Source organism: Ylistrum balloti, unplaced genomic scaffold (genome assembly GCF_031769215.1).
Source record: "Ylistrum balloti isolate Yb309-2 unplaced genomic scaffold, AGI_CSIRO_Ybal_v1 Utg370452, whole genome shotgun sequence".
Taxonomy (NCBI): domain Eukaryota; kingdom Metazoa; phylum Mollusca; class Bivalvia; order Pectinida; family Pectinidae; genus Ylistrum; species Ylistrum balloti.
Window position 1 is genome coordinate 758,388 of NW_026782300.1, and position 27,906 is coordinate 786,293.

General features: G+C 34.6%; 1 protein-coding gene across 2 annotated transcripts; it reads left to right on the forward strand.

Annotated features, from left to right (window-relative positions):
- On the forward strand, window positions 1-27,702 carry LOC132555103 (orphan steroid hormone receptor 2-like). 2 transcript variants are annotated; one of them, XM_060219444.1, is made up of 13 exons: window positions 1-71; window positions 8,610-8,902; window positions 9,573-9,722; window positions 13,909-14,044; window positions 14,313-14,492; window positions 16,184-16,314; window positions 16,775-16,901; window positions 17,104-17,288; window positions 19,260-19,365; window positions 19,598-19,754; window positions 20,188-20,327; window positions 20,607-20,744; window positions 22,119-27,702. In XM_060219444.1, the coding sequence occupies exons 2-13, from the start codon at window positions 8,618-8,620 to the stop codon at window positions 22,535-22,537; spliced, it is 2,154 nt and encodes a 717-aa protein (XP_060075427.1). In that variant the 5' UTR covers window positions 1-71; window positions 8,610-8,617; the 3' UTR covers window positions 22,538-27,702. The 2 variants fall into 2 exon arrangements, with proteins under 2 accessions (XP_060075427.1, XP_060075428.1); XM_060219445.1 differs by lacking the exon at window positions 1-71 and adding an exon at window positions 383-413.
- Window positions 27,703-27,906: the final 204 nt, after the last annotated feature.

Genomic DNA, 27,906 nt, shown 5'->3' on the forward strand with positions numbered 1-27,906 from the left:
CTTTATTCCTTGTCGGCGCACAACCTGGAAGATAAAACTTTAATGATAAATTGATGGTTTCTAATTGTATGGTAAGTAATTAACAATAAGAATTGTTAACTTATATCATTGTTGTCATCGTCTTGAATTCTGAGACGATACGATGTTGTATTTCATGATAAAATATGTCACTGACTTGAATTCTCGACGTTTCCTGTGAGACCGCCATTCTATCATTTTGTAGACATTTGGCTGGTTTACACTGAAAATGCCTTTCTTAAAATAACTTTAGGAGGAATATTTGTCAACGTTGGGTAATCATAATATTTTGTGTGCATTGGGTGGTAAAAGTCTCCTCCAACGTTTTGCAGATGTATCTGTAAACAGGTTTGTTTGGTGTAAACACGACGGACAGAGCTCCACACATGGAACGGGTGCGTGACCTCTGAAGGCTTGTCCCTGTGACACGGTCAAATGCAATACACGGTTACAAACCTCGCCATGGATTAGGCTGCAGTACAGCTTTTTAATGACAAGACTTCAACTCGATTATTTTAATATGTTTATAATGGTGTATTTTACAATTTAGGGAAACTCCAATTTCAATCGATTGTGCGACTGATCAAGAATAAAGGTAGCCACGACCTTTGTCCTTTAGCATATGCACTTGCTAAAGGAAGTAGGTTACCTGCATATTTTATGCAAACGAGATTCAGTCTGGGTTGAAATGTTATTGATTTGAACCCTGCTAAGGGCCACTTGGACTATATATATATGTATGAATCGTTGTAATGCATTTGTATTTAACGTTCAGATTAGCTGACATACAGACAGGTATAAATAAACACGGATTACAATATACAGAATGTTAGGAGAAAAAAATATGTCTGACAGATAGTAGACTGGCTACGTAAAAGTGGTAGCAACAGACATAATCATGGTATGACAAACTAACGATTTCAGTGTATTTCGTACTATGGAGAGAGCATAATGTTGTAGGTAGTAGGCTCTAGCTATCAAAAATAATAATGAACTAATTATGAACTTTATTACTTTAATTTCAGAATTTCCATTACCTATTATCGATATTGTGAAATTCATTTACCAATAATCCATGAATCAAAGTTTAAAATGATTTTCGTCTATATTGTTGGACAAATCATTCATTGTAAAAGCTTTCAAAATATTAATTAATTTAATCAATATGTAGGCCTATACAGTTGAATCAACAAAAAGCAGGTCTATCTGATTGAAACAAAAAATATATAAATTGATCAATAAAAGAAAAAACTGAAAAGACAGTAATGGTATGTGACAAAATTTTAATTCACATTGAAATCCATGAAAAAGGGCAAATAGACCAGAAGAGCAAAATATCAGCTGTAGAGTTTACATAACAACGTGTAAAAGTTTTAAAAGAGTAAGCTTCCTTTGCTTCATCAATGACACAAATACTGTGTAAAAATTGGTTAATTCGAATAAGTAATTATGCATTCTCAAATGACAACAAGGTACACAAAATCAAACAGTTCTAACTGAGGTATCACTACATGTACATGCCAGGTTGTTTAAGGTGTATGTTTTGCTAAAAAAAGTTGATATTTTGTTACTTTGTACAAAATTGTTTTCACTTTGTCATTTAATTCAGCTCAGTGCTTTTAATCATACTGCTTTATGTTCTGACATATGTTTATTTCAAGGGCCTGTTCCCATTATCACGATTTTCGAGCAAGAAGTTGTCCACTGACTAACGAACTTGTACCACAAAGGTTCAAAATTTGCAGGTTGATGAAAATTATGGGGAGTTTTATGGTAATCATACTGATCTCATTGAGAAATGAAGCTGGACATATGTGATGCTCTTTAGTTTGCCTGTTGGTAACATTGTTGTATACCTTGTTCTCATTTGAGAAAGTGACATTACATACTTGAATTGACCAAGGTATCGTTGGTGAAGCAGAAGACGTTTATTCTTCCGGAACATCTGGTCTTATTCTCCTTTACTTTCTCTGGAGCCTCTGTGTAAATTTTTCATGTTGTGTTGCCATGTTTGTAATTTTTTCATGTTTTTATTGAATTTATCCTTATTCTTAACCAATTTTAAATAAAACCAGATAATGAACATGAAGGTTCTCTAAGTAAGCATGAAAATGATTACAACCAAGACCTTATAAAATATAGACAGATACTAACTGTTCAAACTGCCTCTTTTTTCCCAAGTCTTCACCCAAGTGAGATCCTGAAAGTCTGACAACAATTGTACATTAATAAAAGCAATAATCACATAATATTGTGAACTGTAATATACTGATACTACTGAATGCAGGCATCAGTTAAAGGCTTTCTACTGGATATTTGCAAGAAGAAATCCAAGAATTGCAAGCAGAAAAAATAATGACTTGCTTTTTTCAGCATGTGGATTCATCAGGTGCAGACTGTGAGTGCCTGTCTATTCTAAACATTTCATAGAATTAAATTGTTTTGATTTTCAAAGTGTAAATATTGGGACAAAGCAGTTCTTCTCTAATGTTGATATATACTAAACAAAAAAAGAAAGGTAACACTACTTTATTCTGTGATTAATTAATTTTGGAGATGGCTTAATATAAGATTTATAATCTTGTTGCCAGATCCATTTTCAATTTTATAATTTGTGTATGTGTATGTTGTAAATGAAAATCTGAAAATAAAATATTGTTTAAACCAATTAATTAACCCCTTCATAAATCCTTACCAATCATGTACGAATAAAGTAATTGATCAATTCTGATAAAACTGCAGTCATGGTTCATTATAAAACTTTGCGTTCAGTTGATTTTATTCGACTGTAAAGGACGTTGGGGTCAATTTCAAAGGTAACACCATTAGTAATGGGTATGGCCACCGTTTGCGAAGTAAACAGCATTGCAGTGTCGTCGCATGGAACTCGTAAACCAGCAGATAATTCGAGGAGAGATGTTGTTCCATTCAGCGATCAAGGCTTGGGACAGCTCTTGCAAGTTTGACAGCTGATTTTGACGTTCTCTCACGCGTCGCCCAAGAACATCCCAGACATGCTCAATTGGTGACAAATCAGGTGATTTAGATGGCCAATCTAACACCTGTACGTTATTCTGCTGCAAGAAAGTTCTGCTGACGTGACTGGTGTGCGCTGGTGCGTTATCCTGTTGAAAAATGGCATCAACGCCATGGCGTCTTAAGAATGACAGAATCACTGGTCTTAAAATTTCGTCACGATATCGAATGCCAGTGAAATTGCTATTTAACACAACAAGCCTGGTACGAGTCCCCCCACAAATACCACCCCAAGCCATTACACTTCCGCCGCCAAAGAGGTCCCGTTCTGCGTTGCAGCAGTTCGCAAAACATTCCCCTTGTTGCCTCCACACTCTGCACCTTCCGTCACCGTATTGCAGACAAAACCTGGACTCTCTGAAAACAGAACTTTGTTCCATTGTCGTAAGGCCCAACGACGATGAACACAAGTCCAGTTAAGCCGATTATTCAGTGGCATCGCAACAATTGGGTCCAGTGTAGGGATGCCGCGCTTTCAATTGGTTTGCCCTCAACCTGTTGCGGACTGTTGGGGAGACACACGACACCCAAACAATGTCCTTGCAGTCTCTACTGCAGTTATGAAACGATTGTGCAAGTGTATCAATCGTATACGACGGTCATCCCTGGCAGTCGTTTTACGGGGTCGGTCGCTTCAGGGACAATTAGATGTTGACCCAGTTTGGTTTAAACGACTTACCAACTGGCAAATTGTCTTAACACTGCAACTAAAATGCTGTGCAACTCGACGGCGAGGCTTCCCAGTCTGGATCATGCCTACAGCCCTTTCTCTCCGTACTTGTGACAGCCAGGGCATAACGATAAAGTTGATAGATAGCAAGATTCGGTGATTTCTAAGTCGTAAGGATCTAGGAAACAGTTGTCAGTTTGAATGTTTATGAAATTCAAGCGAAGATACAAGTTAGTCGCAGAAAACCTCGTGCAGCTCTTTCGCTAATACAGACTTTCACGCTTGAATGATTTTTGTAACCCCCTTGGATTTTGTAATGTAAACATTACTATTTTCTAATATTGCACAAATGTCATTTTGTTTTCACTCATTTACATGTATTCGATAGGAAACATGTTAACCTTTCTTTTTTTGTTGAGTATATATTGGATGAAGCAAGGTTATACATTATAAATCACAAAACAAAACACATTATTTGAACATGGTGATTTGCGATAATAACAAGTAAAAAGTCATTTTAGCAAGTACAAATTTAAGGCACTTGCTGTTTTCAGCATGTGACAAAAAATGTTAAATTCGAGGCCTGGAATTTAGTGTTTTAAAAATGCATATGATATAAATATTGTACAGCCTGTTTTTAGTGGCCACACTAATATCCAAAGACTGTTATATATCCATGTAGACAATATATTCAGGGTAGAGTCTTAGATTTGCTATTTTTTCATTAAATTTTGCTGTGGTCATGTCAACTTTTTTTGATTGACAGAAGAAAATCTTTTTATTACATGTTTGCCAGTGAAATATAGGAATCTATCAATTTGATAAAAAAGTTGAAATAATACTGCAGTGATGATATCAGAAATCTTATATCCAGTAAAGTTGTAACTTTTGTAGTCTTGTAGCAATGCCTTTTTATTATAGATGGTGGGTTATTCAAATCGCCCTGCGTCCGTGGTCCGTGGTCCGTCCGTCCGTAAACAATTCTTGTTACCGCTATTTCTGGAAAAGTACTGGATGGATCTTTCTCAAATTTCATATGCAGGTTCCCCTTGGTCCCTAGTTGTGCTTTGTACCTTTTTTGAACTGATTCGCATTCAAGATGGCCGACAGGTAGCCATCTTGGATTTTGGAAGTAAAAGTTTGTTACTGCTATTTCTTGGAAAGTACCGCATGGATCTTTCTCAAATTTCATATGTAGTTTCCCCTTAGTCCATAGTTGTGCATTGTACCTTTTTTGGACTGATTCGAATTCAAGATGGCAGACAGGTGGCCATCTTGGATTTTGAATGTAAAAGTTTGTTACTGCTATTTCTTGGAAAGTACTGGATGGATCTTTCTCAAATTTCATATGCAGGTTCCCTTTGGTTCCAAGTTGTGCATTATACCTTTTTGGACTGATCCGAAATCAAGATGGCAGACAGGTGGCCATCTTGGATTTTGAGAGTAAAATCTTGTTACTGCTATATCTGAGGAAGTCCTAGATGGATCCTTCTGATATTTCATAGATATTGGTTTCCCTTGGTCCCTAGTTGTGCATTGTACCTTCTTTGGACTGATTTGAAATCAAGGTGGCCCACAGGCAGCCATCTTGGATGTCGACAGTAATACAGCACAAGCATATTGTCCATTATCCACCTGTAACTGACTGCTATCTAATAATACTTTGGGATCTTTTTCAAATGATATTTGCTAAAAGGTGCTTAATAAAAATATCTTGTGCCATCATTGAGTACATTCAATGAAGACCAGTTCATGAACATTTACAACACCTGTAACAAACAAACAAAAAATAAACAAATCTTCAAGAACTGAAAACAGATCCTCAAATGGTGGGCACCAAGATCCCTCTGGGATCTCTTGTCTATATAGTCACCACATTGATATTTGCCAAATTTCCTGTTAAGACATAAATCAAGACAACGTTGAATAGGTTGGTCTTGAATCAAATAAATCCTTTGTACATTACTGGCTTTCTCAGATTCCACTATTATTTTGAGAACTTTTTAGAATAAATTTCATGTTAGGATCAGCTTTATTACACTTTTTTTTTTTTTTTTTTTTTTTGAAAATTAACTAGTTTCCCTGTAAATACTGTCTCTGTATTTCACTCATATTTATGACAGAAAATATCAATATTTACCACTCATGGTTTACCTTGTGAAAAATATAGATAGTCTGTGAAATATAAGTGATATTAAGCTTGAAACCATTAAATATCCTTTATATATTTTCATGTCCTTGTCAGTTTATGGGGAGAGTCGGCTTATAATAACTGACAGTTTTATCAAAGTTTGTCCTGTCACATCTTTCGTTCATAAGTTCATAATTGTATCATAACATCAAGTTCTACATATTTACATGTATCATATTAATGTGGTCGTCAGTCAAGTTTTAAGGGTCAAAGGTCACATTTTACATCTTCTGCAAATTAATCGATCAATGATACTTATATGCATTGGAGTTGACCTGGGCCTGCATATCTTAGATGTTTTCTGATTTGCTTAAAATCATTTCTATTTTTTTATTAGTTTCTATCAACATAGATCTTGGTGTGTGATGATAAGTGGATTACACCAATTTTTTTACTCAATATACACTTACATCTGAGTATACTGAGATATTTATATGTACATCAAGCATTGACACTTGAGTCATTTTTATAGATAATTACAAAATTGCCTTATGACTATTACAATGATACACAGTTGGTTATCACATGTACTGGTGTGTGTATATAGAGCCTACAGCAGGAAGAGGACTTTTGACCCCGATATATCATATGAGTTCACCTGAGAGGTTACACTTAAAGTCAAGCCTTTGACCTGTGACAAGTGTAGAGTTCATAGGCCTGGCTTGTACCTTTGATCTTAACCTCAATTTAAATAAACCAGATCATAAAGTGAACAGCAATTTCTGGTTACCATTGAATTTTAAGCAATGTTCACAAGTAATATTATATTTTCCAAAGAAACTGAAGGCTCTGATCTGAATGATACATGTTTCTGCAAAGAAACAAAGGTCATTTTGAGAAATACAAAATATCTCTGGAGTTTTCTTAGTTCTAGTTCAGATTATTCTGAAATATTTTCGTTATGCTTTGAGATTGCCATTGATGTATCAATTATTTCTTAATCTTATTAAAAGGATTTTTTTAACTAATGGGGAAAATTATCAATCCTAGATGAAATCAATATTTGTTAGTTCTGATGTTAAAAAGTATCTATATTATGAACAAACAAGGTACCGTAAAAATCCACGTAATGTGCACACCTACATAATGTGGCCAGGTTGGGTTGAAAATGGTAAAAAATGCCTGTACTTGCATAATGTGGGCAACCAAAAATTCAGTCAAAATCGATCTCTGGAAGCCAAAAAATCAATCTCAGAATGTTCATGTCAAACCAAAAAGAGTTTAATATAGGGCAGGAAAAAATGCCTAATGCTTGAGCATTTCTTGTTTTTTTTTTTTTGTTTTTTTTTTGGCATCAAACATGTTGCGCTTTATCATTCAATTACCGTTCCAATTAACCGAGATTTATTTATCTTATGTGCACAAATACTTGTCTCCACACTAGGCTTAACCAACAGTGTTCAGTGTTGAAATCACTGCGCACGTGGATTTTTATGGTACCATGTTATCAAAGATAGGAATTCATAAAATAACTGAATGTTACTGTACACAAAATATTTAGATTAAACTTTGTTTAATTTTACAACATATCTTTGATATCATACACATATACAATATACATATATACAACCCTCTTCCTTGTATACTTGGGTGCTCTTCACCAAAAATGACAGTCATTATGAGATTGAAGTTTGTTAGTGTGAATGACCTTTGAATTATGTGGGGCTGTTATATGGTACTTAATGACATATAATAGAGGGAAGGGAGTTGAATGATAACTCATGTTTCATTGGTTAAATAGTACATGGAAATAAATAAACAAACACTAAAAAGTCTCAGCCATATACATTGTTGGTTAGCTTGCATTGAGCGAGTCAATATGTGAACATTTAAAAACAGTGTAATTTTTATTAGATTTATTTTTTGCCTGTGTATGTTGTTAGCCATGTATAGGTACGGAGAATTATCAGCATTATCACTCGTTATACAAATCTTCCAAAATTCAGAACATGTCTTGGTTTTCAAGGAGTTCCCTTTATTAATGCATTATTAGGGTTACAAAACCTCCAGAAATGGCAAAATTCAGAACATGTCTTGGTTTTCAAGGAGTTCCCTTTATTAATGCATTATTAGGGTTACAAAACCTCCGGAAATGGCAAAATTCAGAACATGTCTTGGTTTTCAAGGAGTTCCCTTTATTAATGCATTATTAGGGTTACAAAACCTCCAGAAACAGCAAAATTCAGAACATGTACTACTTGTTTTTAAGAACTCTCAAATATATAAATGATTTGCATGTACTAGAGTTAAGTACATCTGCTTTTAAAATGCCAGGGGTTGCACTGTCTGTGTTATTTTTTTAACATCATTATTTAATTTGAGTAAATAATGATCTACAGAATATATCACAAACTAATCTTGTGGCACAGAAAGGTGAAAGGCAAGATGAAATAAAGAGATGGTTTATCAAATTAAACTAAGGTGGTAGATATACTTTTGAATGCTTAATACCAATCCATATATATTAGCAGAATACACTTTGTCATTGGACAATATCAGATTGCGAGCAATGCTCAAATTTTTTATTATTGCATTGAATTACTAATGTGTTGTAACGTAACATTTCAAATATGTTATAACTTTTTTTGGAGCTTTCACAATACAGTATTAAAGTTCAGTGTGTAGATAATTGTAGAAAGTGTCCTCCAATGTTTTGCAGTGCACTTGTATTATTCATAAATGTATATATTATAGGTGGGTCAATGACTTCACGTGAAGAAGAGCAGAGCTCAAACGCATCCTATACCACAGCTGGCGCTACGGTTCTGCCAGCGTCTGGCCAGACCATGGCTAACGCTGGACACCTCTTTACCATGGAAGGTGGGGTCTCGGAGAATGTCATCCATGTCATTAATCCAGGACAGCTACCCATGAGTTTGTCCAACATGAATGTGGCCAGCAGCACCGTGGGAACCATCCCCAACTTACAGACCATCACCATCTCTCCAGCAAACTTTCCCATTCCTGTCAGTCTAACACCTACACAGGTGGGTATTGGTCCAGAATGGGGACCATACATTGGTCCCTCAGGTACAGACTATAACCACTTCCCAAGCAAACTTCACTCTAACACCCTTGCAAGTGAATATTGGTAAAGAATGGATAATGTCTGTTTATCCCCAGGGTACAGACTACACCATCTCACAGACAAATTATCTCTCCATCTCTCCTGACCATGTATCATACCTAGTTCTTGGTGGAAAGTTTGATGTACCTTGATTGGCTTAGTAAATTTTACCTTTTCTGTTTCAAAAATAATTATGTAAAATTTTGAAAATTTTTACACTACTTGTACATGCCGCTGATCACGACCTACTAAATCCCAAAAGTTCAACGCCATTTAGGGTAATTTAAAGTCCAAAAAATGTAATTTCCCCCGAATTATTCAATATTGAAGTAAAATCCATGCCCATGTTCTTGTTATTGTCTAAGTAACCTTAGTTGATATATGCTTTCACTACTTTGATTAATCAGATACAGAAAACATTGGTCAGTATTAGATTAGTCTTGCCTAGATCAGTTAGCAAGTTAAATGTTTCCTGGACATAATGGTATTGTGAAAGTTGATGTTCATGTATTTAATATGATCTATCATCATCAATATGATATTGCCAGGTAAAAATGCATTCATTAGTCTGAAACATATATTCAATGCAGGTCTCTTCTGGTGGAGTGGCTAATGGCACACAACAGATGGTGATGACAACTCAAGATCTTGGAGCTAAGCTGAAGGACGGTCTACCCACCCAGGTGGTACAGGTGCCAACAGCTAGTATCACAACCATAGATTGGGCAGCCAAACTCAAAGTAAGGCCCGTTGTTATAGCATCACAACCATAGATTGGCTAGCCAAACTAAGTAAGGCCAGTAGTTATAGTATCACAACCATAGATTAGCTAGCCAAACTCAAAGTAAGGCCAGTTGTTATAGTATCACAACCATAGATTAGGCAGCCAAACTCAAAGTAAGGCCAGTAGTTATAGTAACACAACCATAGATTGAGCAGCCAAACTAAGTAAGGCCAGTAGTTATAGTATCACAACCATAGATTGGCCAGCCAAACTCGAAGTAAGGCCAGTAGTTATAGTATCACAACCATAGATTAGCTAGCCAAACTCAAAGTAAGTCCAGTTGTTATAGTATCACAACCATAGATTGGGCAGCCAAACTCAAAGTAAGGCCAGTTGTTATATCATCACAACCATAGATTAGCTAGCCAAACTCAAAGTAAGGCCAGTTGTTATAGTATCACAACCATAGATTAGGCAGCCAAACTCAAAGTAAGGCCAGTAGTTATAGTATCACAACCATAGATTGGCAAGCCAAACTAAGTAAGGCCAGTAATTATAGTATCACAACCATAGATTGGGCAGCCAAACTAAGTAAGGCCAGTAGTTATAGTATCACAACCATAGATTAGCTAGCCAAACTCAAAGTAAGGCCAGTTGTTATAGCATCACAACCATAGATTGGCTAGCCAAACTAAGTAAGGCCAGTAGTTATAGTATCACAACCATAGATTAGCTAGCCAAACTCAAAGTAAGGCCAGTTGTTATAGTATCACAACCATAGATTGGCCAGCCAAACTCAAAGTAAGGCCAGTAGTTATAGTATCACAACCATAGATTGGCAAGCCAAACTAAGTAAGGCCAGTAGTTATAGTATCACAACCATAGATTGGCCAACCAAACTCAAAGTAAGGCCAGTTGTTATAGTATCACAACCATAGATTGGCCAGCCAAACTCAAAGTAAGGCCAGTTGTTATAGTATCACAACCATAGATTGGGCAGCCAAACTCAAAGTAAGGCCAGTAGTTATAGTATCACAGCCATAGATTGAGCAGCCAAACTAAGTAAGGCCAGTAGTTATAGTATCACAACCATAGATTGGGCAGCCAAACTCAAAGTAAGGCCAGTAGTTATATTATCACAACCATAGATTAGCTAGCCAAACTCAAAGTAAGTCCAGTTGTTATAGTATCACAACCATAGATTGGGCAGCCAAACTCAAAGTAAGGCCAGTTGTTATATTATCACAACCATAGATTTGGCAGCCAAACTAAGTAAGGCCAGTAGTTATAGTATCACAACCATAGATTAGCTAGCCAAACTCTAAGTAAGGCCAGTAGTTATAGTATCACAACCATAGATTGGGCAGCCAAACTCAAAGTAAGGCCAGTTGTTATAGTATCACAACATAGATTAGCTAGCCAAACTCTAAGTAAGGCCAGTAGTTATAGTATCACAACCTTAGATTGGGCAGCCAAACTCTAAGAAAGGCCAGTAGTTATAGTATCACAACCATAGATTAGCTAGCCAAACTAAGTTAGGCCAGTAGTTATAGTATCACGACCATAGATTGGGCAGCCAAACTCAAAGTAAGGCCAGTTGTTATATTATCACAACCATAGATTTGGCAGCCAAACAAAGTAAGGCCAGTAGTTATAGTATCACGACCATAGATTAGCTAGCCAAACTCAAAGTAAGGCCAGTTGTTATAGTATCACAACATAGATTAGCTAGCCAAACTCAAAGTAAGGCCAGTTGTTATAGTATCACAACCATAGATTGGCCAGCCAAACTCAAAGTAAGGCCAGTTATAGTATCACAACCATAGATTTGGCAGTCAAACTCAAAGTAAGGCCAGTTATAGTATCACAACCATAGATTAGGCAGCCAAACTCAAAGTAAGGCCAGTAGTTATAGTATCACAACCATAGATTGGCCAGCCAAACTAAGTAAGGCCAGTAGTTATAGTATCACAACCATAGATTATCTAGCCAAACTCAAAGTAAGGCCAGTTATAGTATCACAACCATAGATTAGGCAGCCAAACTCAAAGTAAGGTCAGTTGTTATAGTATCACAACCATAGATTGGCAGCCAAACTCAAAGTAAGGCCAGTTGTTATAGTATCACGACCATAGATTGGCAGCCAAACTCAAAGTAAGGCCAGTAGTTATAGTATCACAACCATAGATTGGCAAGCCAAACTAAGTAAGGCCAGTAGTTATAGTATCACAACCATAGATTGGCCAGCCAAACTCAAAGTAAGGCCAGTTGTTATAGTATCACAACCATAGATTGGCAGCCAAACTCAAAGTAAGGCCAGTTGTTATAGTATCACAACCATAGATTGGGCAGCCAAACTCAAAGTAAGGTCAGTTGTTATATTATCACAACCATAGATTGGCCAGCCAAACTCAAAGTAAGGCCAGTTATAGTATCACAACCATAGATTGGCCAGCCAAACTCTAAGTAAGGCCAGTTATAGTATCACAACCATAGATTGGCAGCCAAACTCTAAGTAAGGCCAGTTATAGTATCACAACCATAGATTGGCCAGCCAAACTCAAAGTAAGGCCAGTTATAGTATCACAACCATAGATTGGCAGCCAAACTCTAAGTAAGGCCAGTTATAGTATCACAACCATAGATTGGCCAGCCAAACTCAAAGTAAGGCCAGTTATAGTATCACAACCATAGATTGGCCAGCCAAACTCAAAGTAAGGCCAGTTATAGTATCACAACCATAGATTGGCCAGCCAAACTCAAAGTAAGGCCAGTTATAGTATCACAACCATAGATTGGCAGCCAAACTCTAAGTAAGGCCAGTAGTTAAAGTATCACAACCATAGATTGGCAGCCAAACTCAAAGTAAGGCCAGTTGTTATAGTATCACAACCATAGATTGGCAGCCAAACTCAAAGTAAGGCCAGTTGTTATAGTATCACAACCATAGATTGGGCAGCCAAACTCAAAGTAAGGTCAGTTGTTATAGTATCACAACCATAGATTGGCCAGCCAAACTCAAAGTAAGGCCAGTTATAGTATCACAACCATAGATTGGCAGCCAAACTCTAAGTAAGGCCAGTAGTTAAAGTATCACAACCATAGATTGGGCATCCAAACTCTGAGTAAGGCCAGTGGTTATAGTATCATAGCAATAGATTTGACAGCCAAATGTTAAGTAAGGCCAGTTGTTATAGTATCACAACCATAGATTGGCCAGCCAAACTCAAAGTAAGGCCAGTTGTTATAGTATCACAACCATAGATTGGCAGCCAAACTCAAAGTAAGGCCAGTTGTTATAGTATCACAACCATAGATTGGGCAGCCAAACTCAAAGTAAGGTCAGTTGTTATAGTATCACAACCATAGATTGGCCAGCCAAACTCAAAGTAAGGCCAGTTATAGTATCACAACCATAGATTGGCAGCCAAACTCTAAGTAAGGCCAGTAGTTAAAGTATCACAACCATAGATTGGCAGCCAAACTCAAAGTAAGGCCAGTTGTTATAGTATCACAACCATAGATTGGCAGCCAAACTCAAAGTAAGGCCAGTTGTTATAGTATCACAACCATAGATTGGGCATCCAAACTCAAAGTAAGGCCAGTTGTTATAATATCACAACCATAGATTGGGCATCCAAACTCTGAGTAAGGCCAGTGGTTATAGTATCATAGCAATAGATTTGACAGCCAAATGTTAAGTAAGGCCAGTTGTTATAGTATCACAACCATAGATTGGGCAGCGAAACTCTTAAGTAAGGTCACATGTTGACAACCATAGATTGATTTCAGTTACTATGCAGATCACATTCTTTTCTACTTGACTGATTTATTCTTTCATTTGTTGAAATCTGAAAACACAAAAAAAATTAACAATAAATATTTCAAATTGGTCTTGCTGCATTAAGAAAATACACCTTAAAATTCAAAAAAATATTTGAATATTTTTCTGTAAGGATGCAATGAATCTTCGTTTTAATCATACGTGCACCAGAGAAACAAAATTACCATCATAACCACCTAGTCCATTGACCCAGAAAAATGCTTCAATTATAGAATTCCTGATTACATACTTAGTGAGACAGCCTGCATGTTCACAGATTGCACTATTTCTAGTTCAAATGTAATTACATTGTCTGATTAGATGTCTGACTGGTGTCTTGTTTAGAGTTTGTACAGTAAATGTTAAAATTGATTAAAAGGAACTGCAGCACACCCAACGTCTTGAACGATTAAGAGAGGAACAACTCCAGATGAGAGAGAAGATGGTTAACAAAACACCATTTGAACAGAAGACGCAGTTTGAACCATGTGTTGTTTGTGGTGACAAAGCATCAGGTAATCATCTTATTTCATACAGTGCAATTGATTCATACTTCTTCTTAGAGTTTTAAAAAATGCTTATCAGAAAACTGAATGTTTGCTGTTCACAGGAATGTCGTATTGTAACATACCATGGAAAAAAAGAAAATTTATCTCTTTTTTCAAAAAATATTATTGGTATTTCTTTTTGATGTGTGAATACCTTATTTACAAATGTTTTGCGAACAGCTTTACTCAAGGAAAAATGACTGATTACAGTGAAATGCATCTGTTTTGGTATTAGGTCGACATTATGGAGTGATCAGCTGTGAGGGCTGTAAGGGATTCTTTAAAAGAAGTATACGTAAACAGTTAGGGTACGCCTGTCGAGGAAACAAGGACTGTCCAGTGAACAAGCCTCATCGTAATCGCTGTCAATATTGTCGTCTTCAGAAGTGTCTAGCTGTAGGAATGAGATCTGAATGTAAGCAGACATTATCATCAGGAACATTGGGTAGGCATTTACCTCTCAGGCTGTGCACTGTTGCTCTTAGAAATCCAGATATTTTGATAAAGTCAAGCAATGCACTTCAAAAACATCAATATTTAGCATCACGCTTCCCAATTATTTTTGTTCTATTGCTGATTTGATAACAAGTCAAAGCTTACTTTAAACCAAATTTTGGTCAAATTTTATCTAAGTGCAACAACAACTGAAGGGTAAATGGGACTACCATGAATCTGGGCTTTATCATAATGTCCTTGTGTCTGACAAGATTGTTGATTTCATTTCAGACATTCCAAGTCTGGAAAAAAGGATAAGGTTAAAGATCAGAAAAGGGAAAATGGTGACATAAAAATTTGTGTAGATATTTAGTGATCAAGTTTACTCAGATTTTGTTTGACCAACTTTCACATTTTATTTGCAACAGGTTTTCACAGGAATGAATGATAGCTTGTTTGTTAATGATTTATTGATGAAAAATTAAAAAGTAAGTAATACTGCTGAAATAACATGAAAGGAGAATAGCGTGCTTTCAAACAATATCTAAATCAGTATCCTGCGATTATTATGATAAATTTGTCAGTTTTGAATTGGAAAAAAAAGTCTGAAAATATTTAACCAAGTGCTGCACGCTGCTGACATTCTGATGGTCAGGAAGATATATCACAAGTTTTGAATACAGGGAAAAAATATATAATTCAAATCAAAGAGATTATGACTAGTTTCATTTTCATGGGTACTGTCCAAAAACATCATTGTGATAGCTACAATATCTTTGTGGATCCATCACTGCCACTGAAATACAGAATTTTCAATATCAAACCACTTAATGTTCATCATGTTTATGTTCATTATTTTTCCTAGTGAGACGTAATTATTTTCCAAACATTACTAGGTGAATATTAAGACTTTATGCCATAATAAATGGCAAGCCGATCCATGGTGTATTTGTAATTGCACCCAATAGGTTCTTCACTTCTACAGGGTTGATTTGGTTGAGTCTTTACCATAAAAGTTTTTTTTCACAGGTGGTACAGCTCTTGTAGTGGCTTAGTCTGAAGTGCTTGCACAGACTCAATTTGAGAAGGAGTGAAAAAAAAGAAATAGCACCATGTCACATTACTTTGACTATACAATACACAAATCTGACAATGAAATGAAAAAATGATAAGACTGATTATGGAAAAGTCCAAAGACAGAAGTTTTACAATAAATGCAGCTTCTCAAATGTTCTCCAAGCAGAGGGAAAACCATCAATACAGCACTATTTATAAAAATGATCACCTACTTTCTTATATTTATGGGAATAAGCAATAAATTATGCTTACTAGCTTTATCAGTAATAACTTTTCGTAAAAAATCTCTAAAGAATATGTTTTAAAACATTTTTTTCCTTTTTGCTTTCAAATGCCTAGCTTAAAACATTGTTTATTGGTGAAGAATTAGAGTTAATAGGTTTTCTAAAGAGGCCGATGTTTGGAATGAAAACAGCAGCTTCAGGAGCGATTTGGAAAGAATGATTATTATAAGATATTTGAAAAAGAAAAATACACTGGTTTTTATGCCTAAATAATAACGCAATATTTCATTATAAACTTGATCTTGATAATTACATAAATAATTGATAACAAATAATTCCTGCTCTATGATTTGTCCTTTTCTTTTTACAGCTGTACAACAGGAACGGAAACCTCCAGAGAAGGAAAAGATCCCAACGACTGTTGCCACCTCAACTCAAAGGATCTACATCCGGAAAGACCTCAACAGTCCCTCCGCAGCCATCCCCACCTTCTCAGCCAAAGTAAGTTACTCCAAATGTAACAATCCCCACATTCTCTGCCAAATTAGGTCATAGCAAAAGTACTCATCAACAGTGCTTCTGCATAAATTCCCACCTCAGCCAAAGTTGGTCACAATCTCGGCCAAAGAAAGTTAATCATAATTTGTATCTATCACCACTCTCTCAGTCACAGTGGGTTAAATTTAAATGTACAATTCTTGCCTTCTCGGTCAAATAAGGTCACATATTACCTGCTAATGTACAATGTATTTATTTGAAGCTTTTATGTTGAGAAAATGAACTGGATTTGGTATCAAATGATGATAGTAAAAGTGGATTAAACACAGGAGATAAGTTAAATTACTTGGATATTATTTGTTAATGTTTAAAAATGGAAGTAGTTTTACCTTTATTTTGTATTATATTGAATGGAGTATTTAACTGCTTGCAAGGAAAATAATCATTTTTAATGACCTCACAGATCTCAGAAGAGATGACTCCTCGGGCGGCCTCTAACCTCTTGGCTAACTTACAGGAACGTATTGTCCAAACAGATCAAGGATCTTTAGTGCTAAGTGCAAACTCCCCACAAACAACAGCTAACACAGGTAAGTGTACCTCATCTTGTCTATTACTTTCATTTAATGAACATGAAAAATAAAGAATGCTGAATTTTTTCATAAAAATGTTGCTCATAGTGATTTAAATATAATGTTTATTGGGTAAAATCTTCTATGTTAAAATAGTTAGTAGTTACTCTATCCAATACTGATGCTCTATATATAGCTAGCTACTTTCTGTTTTTCACAGATCTGAGTACTCTAGCCAGTGTTGTGACTACACTAGCAAACATGGGTAAAAAGAACCAGGAAGAAGTGGACCTTCAGATTCCTCACCCATTTGAGACATCTACTGTCACAACATCTTCTGTAGCTAAAGCATTTGATACTTTGGCCAAAGCTGTTCAGACACAACAATCTCTCAATTCTAGCCAGGTCAGTACTCACAGTATCAATGGATCAATTTAACATCTGAAAGTCATGTGAATCACCGAAAGGGATACTTATGGAAGTATTTGAAAATATGTCAGAAATGAGATATGAAAATGATTCTTCTTTAAAAAGAAATTTCTATCTATTCTTGAATGTTTCATATTTGAACTTTATTGTTCAGTAAGACTTCTATATTGAAAACACAAAATAGATGTGATGACGTGGCAATGACATTATGATAATACAAGTGTTCTTTTATTTTCTTGTTATTATGCCCCTCCCCCCAGGCGGTTGGAGTTTATTGTAATCGTTATGTCTTTGCATGCAAAGCTTGCGAAAAATGAAACCCTGATAGATTTAGTTGATATTCACAGCATAATGTCAATATACTGACAACTTTAACTTGGTCATCATCCAGGGTTAAAGGTCTCGAATGACCACTTTTAAAATATAATGCCTGTGTACTAGATATCTCATGAACCCCCTGATCTGATTTAGTTCAAATAAAAAAGATAAAAGGGGGAGGGGTGAGGTAGACCCAGCTGACATTATTCTTATATCTTCAATAAGATTAAATCGGTTTACAGAAAAGGCAATATTAATGACAGAGTGAAGAACTATGAATTGTTCAGATAGATTACAATAACGTCCACGGTCACAGGATCAGATATGTTAATACTACAAGATCTACACAAAACTATCCAGTCATAAGTCAAACCATTTGTCTTCTTACAGTTTTATATGACTGATTTAATTAATGACCTTGACCAACTTTTAAGAGAGCAGTGGTAAGATGTTTTGAAATGTTGGAACTGTAAACAATAGCTACTGACCCTAAAAGTAATGGTAAAACACATACTACTTAATCTGTATCCATTATTCATGTGTGTTATGATCTGTTTTTTAAATTGTCATTCTTATCATATATTTTTTAGTTATTGTACATTACAAAGGTATGAGTTATTGTTGGAACAAACCATTAAAACAAATTTACTGCAAACATAGTGTAGATCTACATTTATATTCAGAAAAGCCCATCACAATGTAGATGGATGCATTTCGATTTTTCCAAATAAGTCAGATAAAAACTAATTAATGATTACCAGAGAGTGTTATATTTACTTAAACATGAATACATGCACCTTGTTTTGACTCTGGAATCTTCAATTGTACAGGTATAATCATGAGATTCATAAAAAGAGAAGTTTTCATATCTTATTTTTTCATCAATAAATTCACTCAAATGAGGTTTTGTTTGCCTCTGTATTTTGAGTTTGAGGGGACCATGATAACACTCTGTGCATTAGTTTATTGTCTTTTCATATCATTGTTATATGTTTATTTATAGCTATTTTTGCTGAAATTATGTTATTTGCATGTCTATTTGTTGTTTGTGTGGTGATGTGATGATGATATATGCTGTAAATAGAGACACATCGGTTTAGAATTTCCCTGAATACAAGAGTTTAAGGTGGGCTTTTCGTTCATAAATTGATATAGATTGAAAAGATGACAGATTAAGATTAGGAATTTACACTATATCATTATGTATGACTTTCAATGGAGCATTTGGTAAAATGTGTTGTTAGATCAGAGAAATGTCAGTAAATTTAACAAGGAGCTCTTGGTAGTTTACCCCAGTGCAAAATTTCTTTGATTATATATAGATTTTATAAGGAACTTGGAATCCTTTCCCAATCATATGTTCCTCATTTGGAAGTAGAATTTCAGGGTTAAAAGTTTGTATTAAAAAAATTGTAGGATAGTGAGTAACAATGGTATTAGGTATGTCCTGACATGATTTGACCGAATATTATAACTAGATTTTATTTAAGAAATATATTATTTTATTTCTTATTTATACCCACATACTAATGCTAGGTGTCATTTTGTTTCTTTTCTTTTGTTGAATAATTCTTTTTCATTGTTATACCTTTTCAGATGGATAACTCAGGTTTGTTACATTCATTTCAGATGGATAATTCAGGAATGTGTGACAGTAGTCTAGATCAGTCAGCTCTCAGCATGGACACTTCTGCCTCGGAATACAACCGGGATGCCGTTGTACTAGATATTGATGGTGAGTGCTCTGTTTATATGTACACATATCTTTTAAAGAGGTTTTTTGGATACTTTAAAATGAAAACAAACACCCAGGATTATCTTCTCATTTGATTTAAACTTTTCATTTTTGCCCAGTGATCCATAAACCAAAAAAACATCAGTGTATACACATTATCTGCAATATAATGATTAGCTTACATATTTGAATGTATCAAATGGGTCTTACAAAGAATTCCTGCTATCAACAGGTCCAATTCTAAATGGACAGAATTTCCAGTTCATGCTGACTACTCCTTCTCCAATGCCAGCATACCTTAATGTCCACTATATCTGTGAGAGTGCGTCCAGACTGCTTTTTCTGTCCATGCACTGGACTCGCTCCATTCCAGCTTTCCAGATACTCAGGTGAGAAGGAACACACATGAAATGTTGACTTAAGCAGGCTCAACAAACTGGTTAAGGAAAAAAAAGACAATATAATAGAACTGTGATTAATATCCAGTTAAATGTTATTTTTGTTGTTAAAACTTAATTTCACAAATAATTGTGACAGATTGGTTGAATTAGTTTTTATTCATACTAGACCTTCAAATCATCCTTACACTTTCAACAGTCCAAATATAAGAAATTAGAGGCAGATTTATTCCACCTCATCTTACCATAGCATATGTATATTCTGAAGGTTCTACACATGTACTGCTTGTTATCTTGAGGATCTAAACGATCAACTGTGTTAACCTATTTTATTAGATTTTACCTTTCCTAGGTATGTAATTTTTCAAATGTTGATTTATGCTGACAATGTTTTCTTAGCTATTAATCTTCTTATGTATTTCAGCCAAGATATCCAGACCATACTTGTGAAGTCATGCTGGAGTGAATTGTTCACTCTGGGTCTGGCCCAGTGTGCTAATAATATGTCTCTATCTACCATTCTTATGGCTATACTCAACCATTTACAGACAGCACTACAACAAGGTAGGTCAGATATAGAGTTGTCTCCCTTAGTACATTGTTACAAATTTGGAAAAAATATAGCAAATCATTTGCCCAATTTCTTCATCCAAATGCCCAAATAACCATTTTGACAAAAAAAAAGTATATTTAAGCAGTGTACATGTTGTATCTGTGATACATGTTAGTGTATTGATAAAGCCAATATGATGAAATGTAATTAACACTTTTAAATTATTTAATTCCAGGTCGTTTGGGGTCAAAGCAATTGCTGTTCTTACATGAAGTTCTTGTCTTTTGTAGATAAAAACTCTGCAGAACGTGTGAAGACTGTGATTGACCACATATTGAAGCTGCAGAACTATATTCATTCCATGCACACATTACAGGTGACAGAACAGGAGTATGCCTACCTAAAGGCACTCATGCTCTTCTCTCCAGGTAAGTTGTTAAAGGCATTCAAAGTTTCTATTTCAAATCATGTACTGATTTTGTGCAGTTAATTCTTCAAACAGGTTGTTTTTAAATCAATTTCACAATTTTAAAATAACCTTAAATAGCCAAGGAATTCCATACCCAAAAATGTGACTAATGTTTTAGAACAGTTCACAAATTAATTTTAATTTACAGATTAACAGCACAACATTAACAACAAAAAATATTCATAGATCACGGTGCCTTTCCCTAACTGAAGTGGCATAATTCTCAGACTTAACTGATACTTGTTAATTCAATGTTTAAGGAGCATCTCAGTGAAGTAATATTTTGTCTTTTTATCAAATTCCGCATTAACAGATGTGGTTTAAGTCCATATGGGAAAATGCAGCCAGAATTAGCTGACAAGTAAACTAATAAATAATTTTAAAATAATTGATTATATAGCAAGAAAGTCCCTGTTCATCAACCAACAATATAATTGGACTTAGCAATCTCACCAATGCTCAAAAGGAATTGACTCTACATTCATTACAGAACTTGTTTGCAAATACTGTGTCCTAGGTGAAGCAATGGGGACTAAATCAGTCATTGCATTAGCTGAAAGCCAAGAGTTGTCAAATAATGCTAAAATGATCTAAGGATAAGTAGTCTGTATAACCAATGGAAAGATTTCAAACAGTGAAACAGTTGCTGTAGGAAATAATAAATTGAAGTTGACTAGTAAGTGCATGGTGTAAAGAGGAGAAATTTTGGTGAAATAACTAATGTTTTGAATATGTATACTGAGTAAAGCTATAGCTGGCACAACCTATGTGTAACATTTGTTAGAAAATTATTTTTCACAGCAAACATGTATTTACAGACATTTTCACTGTTGTTAGTGATATTACTTCTGTTGAACAAATGTGACTGTGACAAGTAAGCCTTTAATTATGTTACAACAATTGCAAAACAAGTTTTTTATCTTGTTCTAATCATACTTGGAGGTGCACAAGAGTCTAAATGTGGAGTGTATGGGACCGGGAAAACCCACAAATGACCCCATTACTTTTCATGTCCATTCCAGGAATCAAATCCCAGGTGGTTAGGTGAAAGGCATATGTGTTACCACTGCGCCACCTAACCATCCTACATGTTATTAGCTATTTATTTTGTTGGCCCTGTACTAAGAAGGGTATCTTGAAAAACTTGAGTGGTCAAACTGGACATGTCATATGACTTCAATTAATGGAGGGCGTAAACAGTATGTCCATCGAATTTCTAATGATATTTTTTACCATGTGGCCCCTTTTATGCATTCTTTTCCAAGTTATTTAACATATTGAAGCATCAATCATACTGTATATAACATTAAAACATGAACCTGTTTACTTTCAGACAATCCTTCTTTGACGAACTCCTCACAAATAGAGCGTATCCAAGAACAGGTACAACGAGAGTTGAGTCAACATTTACAGCAGGTTCAGCCAAACAATGTGGACCGCATGGGCAAACTGATGCTACGTCTGCCCCCACTCCATGCCCTCAGTCCTGGCGTCATGGAGGAGCTCTTCTTTGCAGGACTTATTGGTAATGTTCAGATAGACAGTATTATACCATACATCCTGCGAATGGAAACAGCCGAGTACAACTCACAGATGGCTGGCCAGGGGCTCCTCAACAGTACTCTGTCTGCCACTGACACAACATCTTTTGAGGCATCGGCAGCCCATACTGTGTTACTCGGTACACCAGGTGTGTCGACAGAGACCATGGCCTCCTTACAGCATCTGCATATACCAACAACAGCGTGCTGATCCTCAAGGATGTTCTAGACTTGAGAAATAACATGGAGTCACATCTTTACATGTAAAAAGGGCAAGACATGGTTGTAATGTTTGTTGGTTCTGGTAATTATTGACACATGTATCATATTTTCCCAAGATATATTTCTGTTTGATTGAAAAATCTGATACATGCGCAAATATGTTTTGACCTTTTCCTTTCAATGTTATATGTCAAATGTTTTGTTTTACCTTTGTTAGTACACCTGTGTAAGATTTGTCGTATATGTATGTGTACAGTTAAAGATCCTGAGATCTGTGATTTACCTAATGGAAGACTCAAGGGGGAAATTGTTCTGTGCCAATGCTATGTAGCATCGAAATATTTCTCAAATTTCAAGAGTTGTATACCTTCCGTTGAAGTTGATGAGTCCTGAAGCAGTCCATGCTTTTACAGAATTTTGTTTCTTGCTTTTTTTTAATAAAGTAAAATAAAAAACCAAAAACGATCATCAGAGGATAGTGAGCCAAATTGTATTTTACCAAAGCTTATTATGTTAATAATTAGTAATCAGGTTACAACAGATTGTATATGATTTGATAGTTTTTTTCTATAAAAAAAGATGTAACTTAATATTAAATTAGCTTATTAGTGCTATGAAAACCTAGTCAGATTTGTAAGCTATTTGTACTCTAAATGATACCTGGAAATATAGGTCAGCTGTTGCATGTCAACTTATCTGTTGCATGTTTGGATCTGGGCACAGAATAGATTATATATGTAACAGGTGTATTGGCAGACAGTGTTAGTGGATGTGATCGAAGATGGTATATTAAGTAGCTCCCTTGATTTTTGTATCAGCCCCTGAAATTTACATATTACATGGTATTCTTCCCACCTACTTACCTTCCTTGTAACTTCTTCATCCATCAATTCTATATGAACTTACCCACTCATGTCCTCTCCTTATCAAAAGAGATATATTTGTAACCTATTTTGATACCTATATTTGTTTATCTAGTCTATAACTGGTTTCTAGTGTAAATTCCATCATAATATTGCTGTTGATATTTATATGTTTCTCTGTGTTACCTTATATTGTTGCTTCTCCACTCTAGTTACATTTATACTTTTGTCTTGTGTGTGATGTTTTTTTTTTCAAAGGAAGAGAAAAAAAAAAGTTCTCTGTAAATTTAATTTTTACTATTTAAAACAACCAGTAAATGATGTCATTTTTCCTCGCTGATTTCAATTTTACAAAATATCAAGAACTTCTTGAAAAGGGTTGCAAGCCGTTCATTGAAAAAAGTTAAATGATTGACTGTGGTTATGATTATTTCCAGCAGTTAGAATTTAGGAATCAAAATGCTATGAACAGGTTAGATTAATTAATTTTTTTAAATGTGTAACTGCTATTATGAAAATGAAATAATAAAAATCTATTATTGTAGAGTATTTTTTGTATGAAAATACAGCACTATTACACATAATAATATTTATTTTAATTCTAACAATAGAACATACCATGCTGGAATTTAAAATGTTAATTTTAAAGATATGCATTTGCTAGAGATGAATGAGGTACAAAACTCAGCATTTGTTCTATTATGTAAATGGTGGCATTTTCATGTTGCATGATAATGATTTTTTTAAACAGCTATTGGATATACCAACTGTCCATCTAGTTATTTTGATATTTTCCATCTCCTGTCTTGTGTAAGTTATGCTTATAGTTGTATTTCAGTATATATCACTAAATGGTAGGATTAAGACAGTTTGAAAATTGTTGTCCGATAACATGGGATTGTCATCGCTATCATGTTCCATCCAACAGGATATTACTGTGATTTCTGCCAAACTAGCGAGCTGTGGACTCATTTCTCATGTCATTGGTTGCTTATTAGTTTTACATCTAATGTACATAGAGCACACACAGTCTCACTGAAACAAATACTGTTCATTAGCTTGTTGTCCAAGATATCAGGATTTGAAATTAACAAAAAAAAAATCCAAGACAGTGCTGTCCATATTTCTTCATTTTTTTTCTTGTGAGCTAAAGAAATATTTGATGTAAATGTTGTATATATATGTGTATATAAATGATATAAAGTATAAGATTATGTGTAAAATTTGTCTTAAGTGTGTACAGTTCATGGTAGATTGATGTTTTTCTTAGTCCCATCAGTACTGTTTTTTCATCACAAGATTTTGTTTACACTTGTAAAGGTTATGCTATTGAAGACAGATACTATATCAATTGTTGGAAGTATCAAAAACACATATATACACTTGTTGAAATCTCATATAATGAGAGCATTTTTTTTTTTTTTTTTTTTGTACATAGTATTTGATGTTTTATGTTTTCTCACCTGTTAAACAGGTAAAAAGTAGATTAAAGGGAGGTTCTAATTGCATATCTTGTTCAATATAGGTAGTTCATAATCTGCACCATTCATTGCTAAATGTGTAAACTGGTCAAGATTTTGCTCACTAACAGAGGTTATTTTGGACTTTTTAATTTTTTGTTTTGGAGGACAGTTTAGAAGTTGATTTTGTGCATTTTCAGATTTCCATGAGAGAAACAATATCTTATTTTGAAAGAAAACTGAATCTGATAAAAACTAAGCTGTATTAAATGTGAATGAGAGATCTGAGCCTGCTATATAAGGTCACTATAGTTTCTTGAAAGGTTTGTGACCATTTACTATAGATAATATAGGCAGATATTTGTTCTAAAATATGTTTTTAAATTAGTTACTGGTTGATTAGTTTTAGAATGGTGATTTTTAATTAAGTTTCCAAAGTTTTTCTTTTAAATATTCAGACACTTAGAATTACATATAAAAAATGTAAAGATATCTGTAGCAAATTGACAATAATCAACAGTGTAGATTAAAAAAAAACATAACATGACAATGTCATGTCTCACGTTTTCCATTTCATGCATTTTGAAAAAAGTTTTAAAAATGTAAGCATGGTATTCATTGTTCAAAGTATTATTTTCATGTCTCAATTTTGATTGCTGAACTATTGGTAGGCTTTTGTGCTTCAGTCATTTTTGTCTGATGGTGAATTTGCAGCTTGTAGAGTACAATGATACATATTTTTTTTGTGACATTACAACAGTGTGCTGGTCCTGATATATAGAGATAAAAGGATGTGAATTTGGTTGTTACACTTCCTAAACTAATGATGAGAGATATTTGTGCACAGTGGAACGATGTTGGCCTCTTCACTTGTCATAAGATTTCTGCACCTCATTCATAGTACTAAATTGTCTCTATAATTTCTGCAAAGCTTGATGTTTACCATTCTGTAGCAGAAAGAATGATGGTCAAATAAGTACAGTGAAATCTCACAATTAAGACCAATGTTGGGACAGGGAATAAGTGGTCTTTATAATGAGTATGACCAAATAGGTAGACCTCTCTTCAAATCACTTTTTAACAGTCATTAAATCATTATATTGGCTTTAACACACAGTAATTTCAATTTGGAAATCAGTTTGACACATAAACACATGTAACAGAGGTCATTATTTATTTTAATGCCACCTCTAGGATTCGAACCAAAGGCCACTGCCTTACTAAGCTGACACAGAATCAATCAAGCGAGCAGTTCTCTCTAGCAGAGAGGTATATTGTGGCTAGTATGCTAACAGGGTTAATACAACTAATTGACCTAACACCTGGCACCTGAACATGGTGGATTTCACACCAAGTAACAATGTCAGGTTTTAATGTCTGGTCTGTGGTCTGATTAGTGAAGTGAAATTTAATGAAAAACAGATCTTTGGGATTTTAAAAACTGATTTTCGTTTCAAGGTGGCCTTAAACAATATAATGAAATGGTAATGAAACATACAACACAAGGACATATGAAGGATTTTTTGAGACTGTAATGAAATGATCTTAACGAAGTGGTCCTTAATGCAAGGTGGTCTTAAAGGGAGGTAATACAAAATTCGACATTGCATCCAGGTATCTCTAACTTTATAAATAACTTGTAACTGTGTTTAAAAATACCCTTTAGAAGTAGGGATGAGACTTTCATCGTTCCACTGTAGTTTGGTGAAGTATTTGTAGTGGTCATTACTGACAGTGATCATGCTGTTTGTTGAGACATTGTGTATATTTTACATGTTTAACTACATATATGATGTCAAGTGTCTTTCTAAGGTGCTAACCTATAGCTGCTGGCTTTGTTAATATAAAACAAATCTCAATTTTCTTTTTTTGTTTTTTTTTTGTTTTTTGAACCCAAATATATTATAGACAAAGTACACTAAATTTATTTATCTTTTTTTTTTTAACATGAAGAACATTAATTAATACTAACAGGTACTATTATCCTTTGTCTCTGCATTCATTGTTTGATGGAGGTTTTGACGAAGCCAGTATCTGTATACCATGTAAATCACAAGAGTGGTTTGCCTACTATTGACATAAGTAATCAAAATGACTAAAATTAGACAACAAAATACCTTTTTATCTTTGATAAAAGGTCCCTTATTGTTACAATAAGCCATCTTGTAACATATTTATTAATCTGACATAGGAAGGCGATGATTTCACATCACATTACCTGACCAGTACTATGTATAAAATCTTGTCTTTTATTTACTTGTCAAGGTAGACTTTATTCTGCAGTGCATTGCCTAGCCTCCATTTATATCGTAGAATTTTTTTTGTGCTTCACATATACCAAAATAAATCTATCTTGAATATTTTAAAAACTAGGAAATGAGTGCAGTCTTTTTTTGTGATTTTTTATCAGTAGAGATATTCCAAGATCATGTTTGATATGATTTGCTTGCTTATTTTGAATTTTTAAATAACTTTTGTTGCTTGATAATGGTGAACATGCATGCAGATGTAAATGTATCTTTTCTAAATGCATTAGCACATTTCTTCTCAAATTTTTTCATAAAAACATTGTGCACTCGATTAAGTAAAACAAGACATGATCGTTTTATTTTGTCAGAAGTATATTTAAAATTGTATTGGTACTATTGAACTTGTGAAACTCGCATTTGTATAAGCATGAGAACCAAAATGTTATGAAATGTTGGTATCCATGTATTAGGATTGCTTGCCATAGTACATCATGGGAGCTTCAGTTCTATTGTTTTATTTTGTTAGATTATGAATGTCCTGTCATATCCATGCTTGATGAAGTAAAATTCATTTATGTTGAACAGATTCATTGTGCTGTGTTTTATGGCTTTTTTATGTGTATCAGGATTATCTCCCCTTCAATAATGACTTTAAATTAATGAAATTTGACTTCCTACCTTTAACCAATCGGAAATCAAATTGTAACCCATGCTTTACATCCGGTTTTTTTATAATTGTATGGATTTGGAGTCGATAGTTATCGATCCTAAGGCAAAAATGAGGTG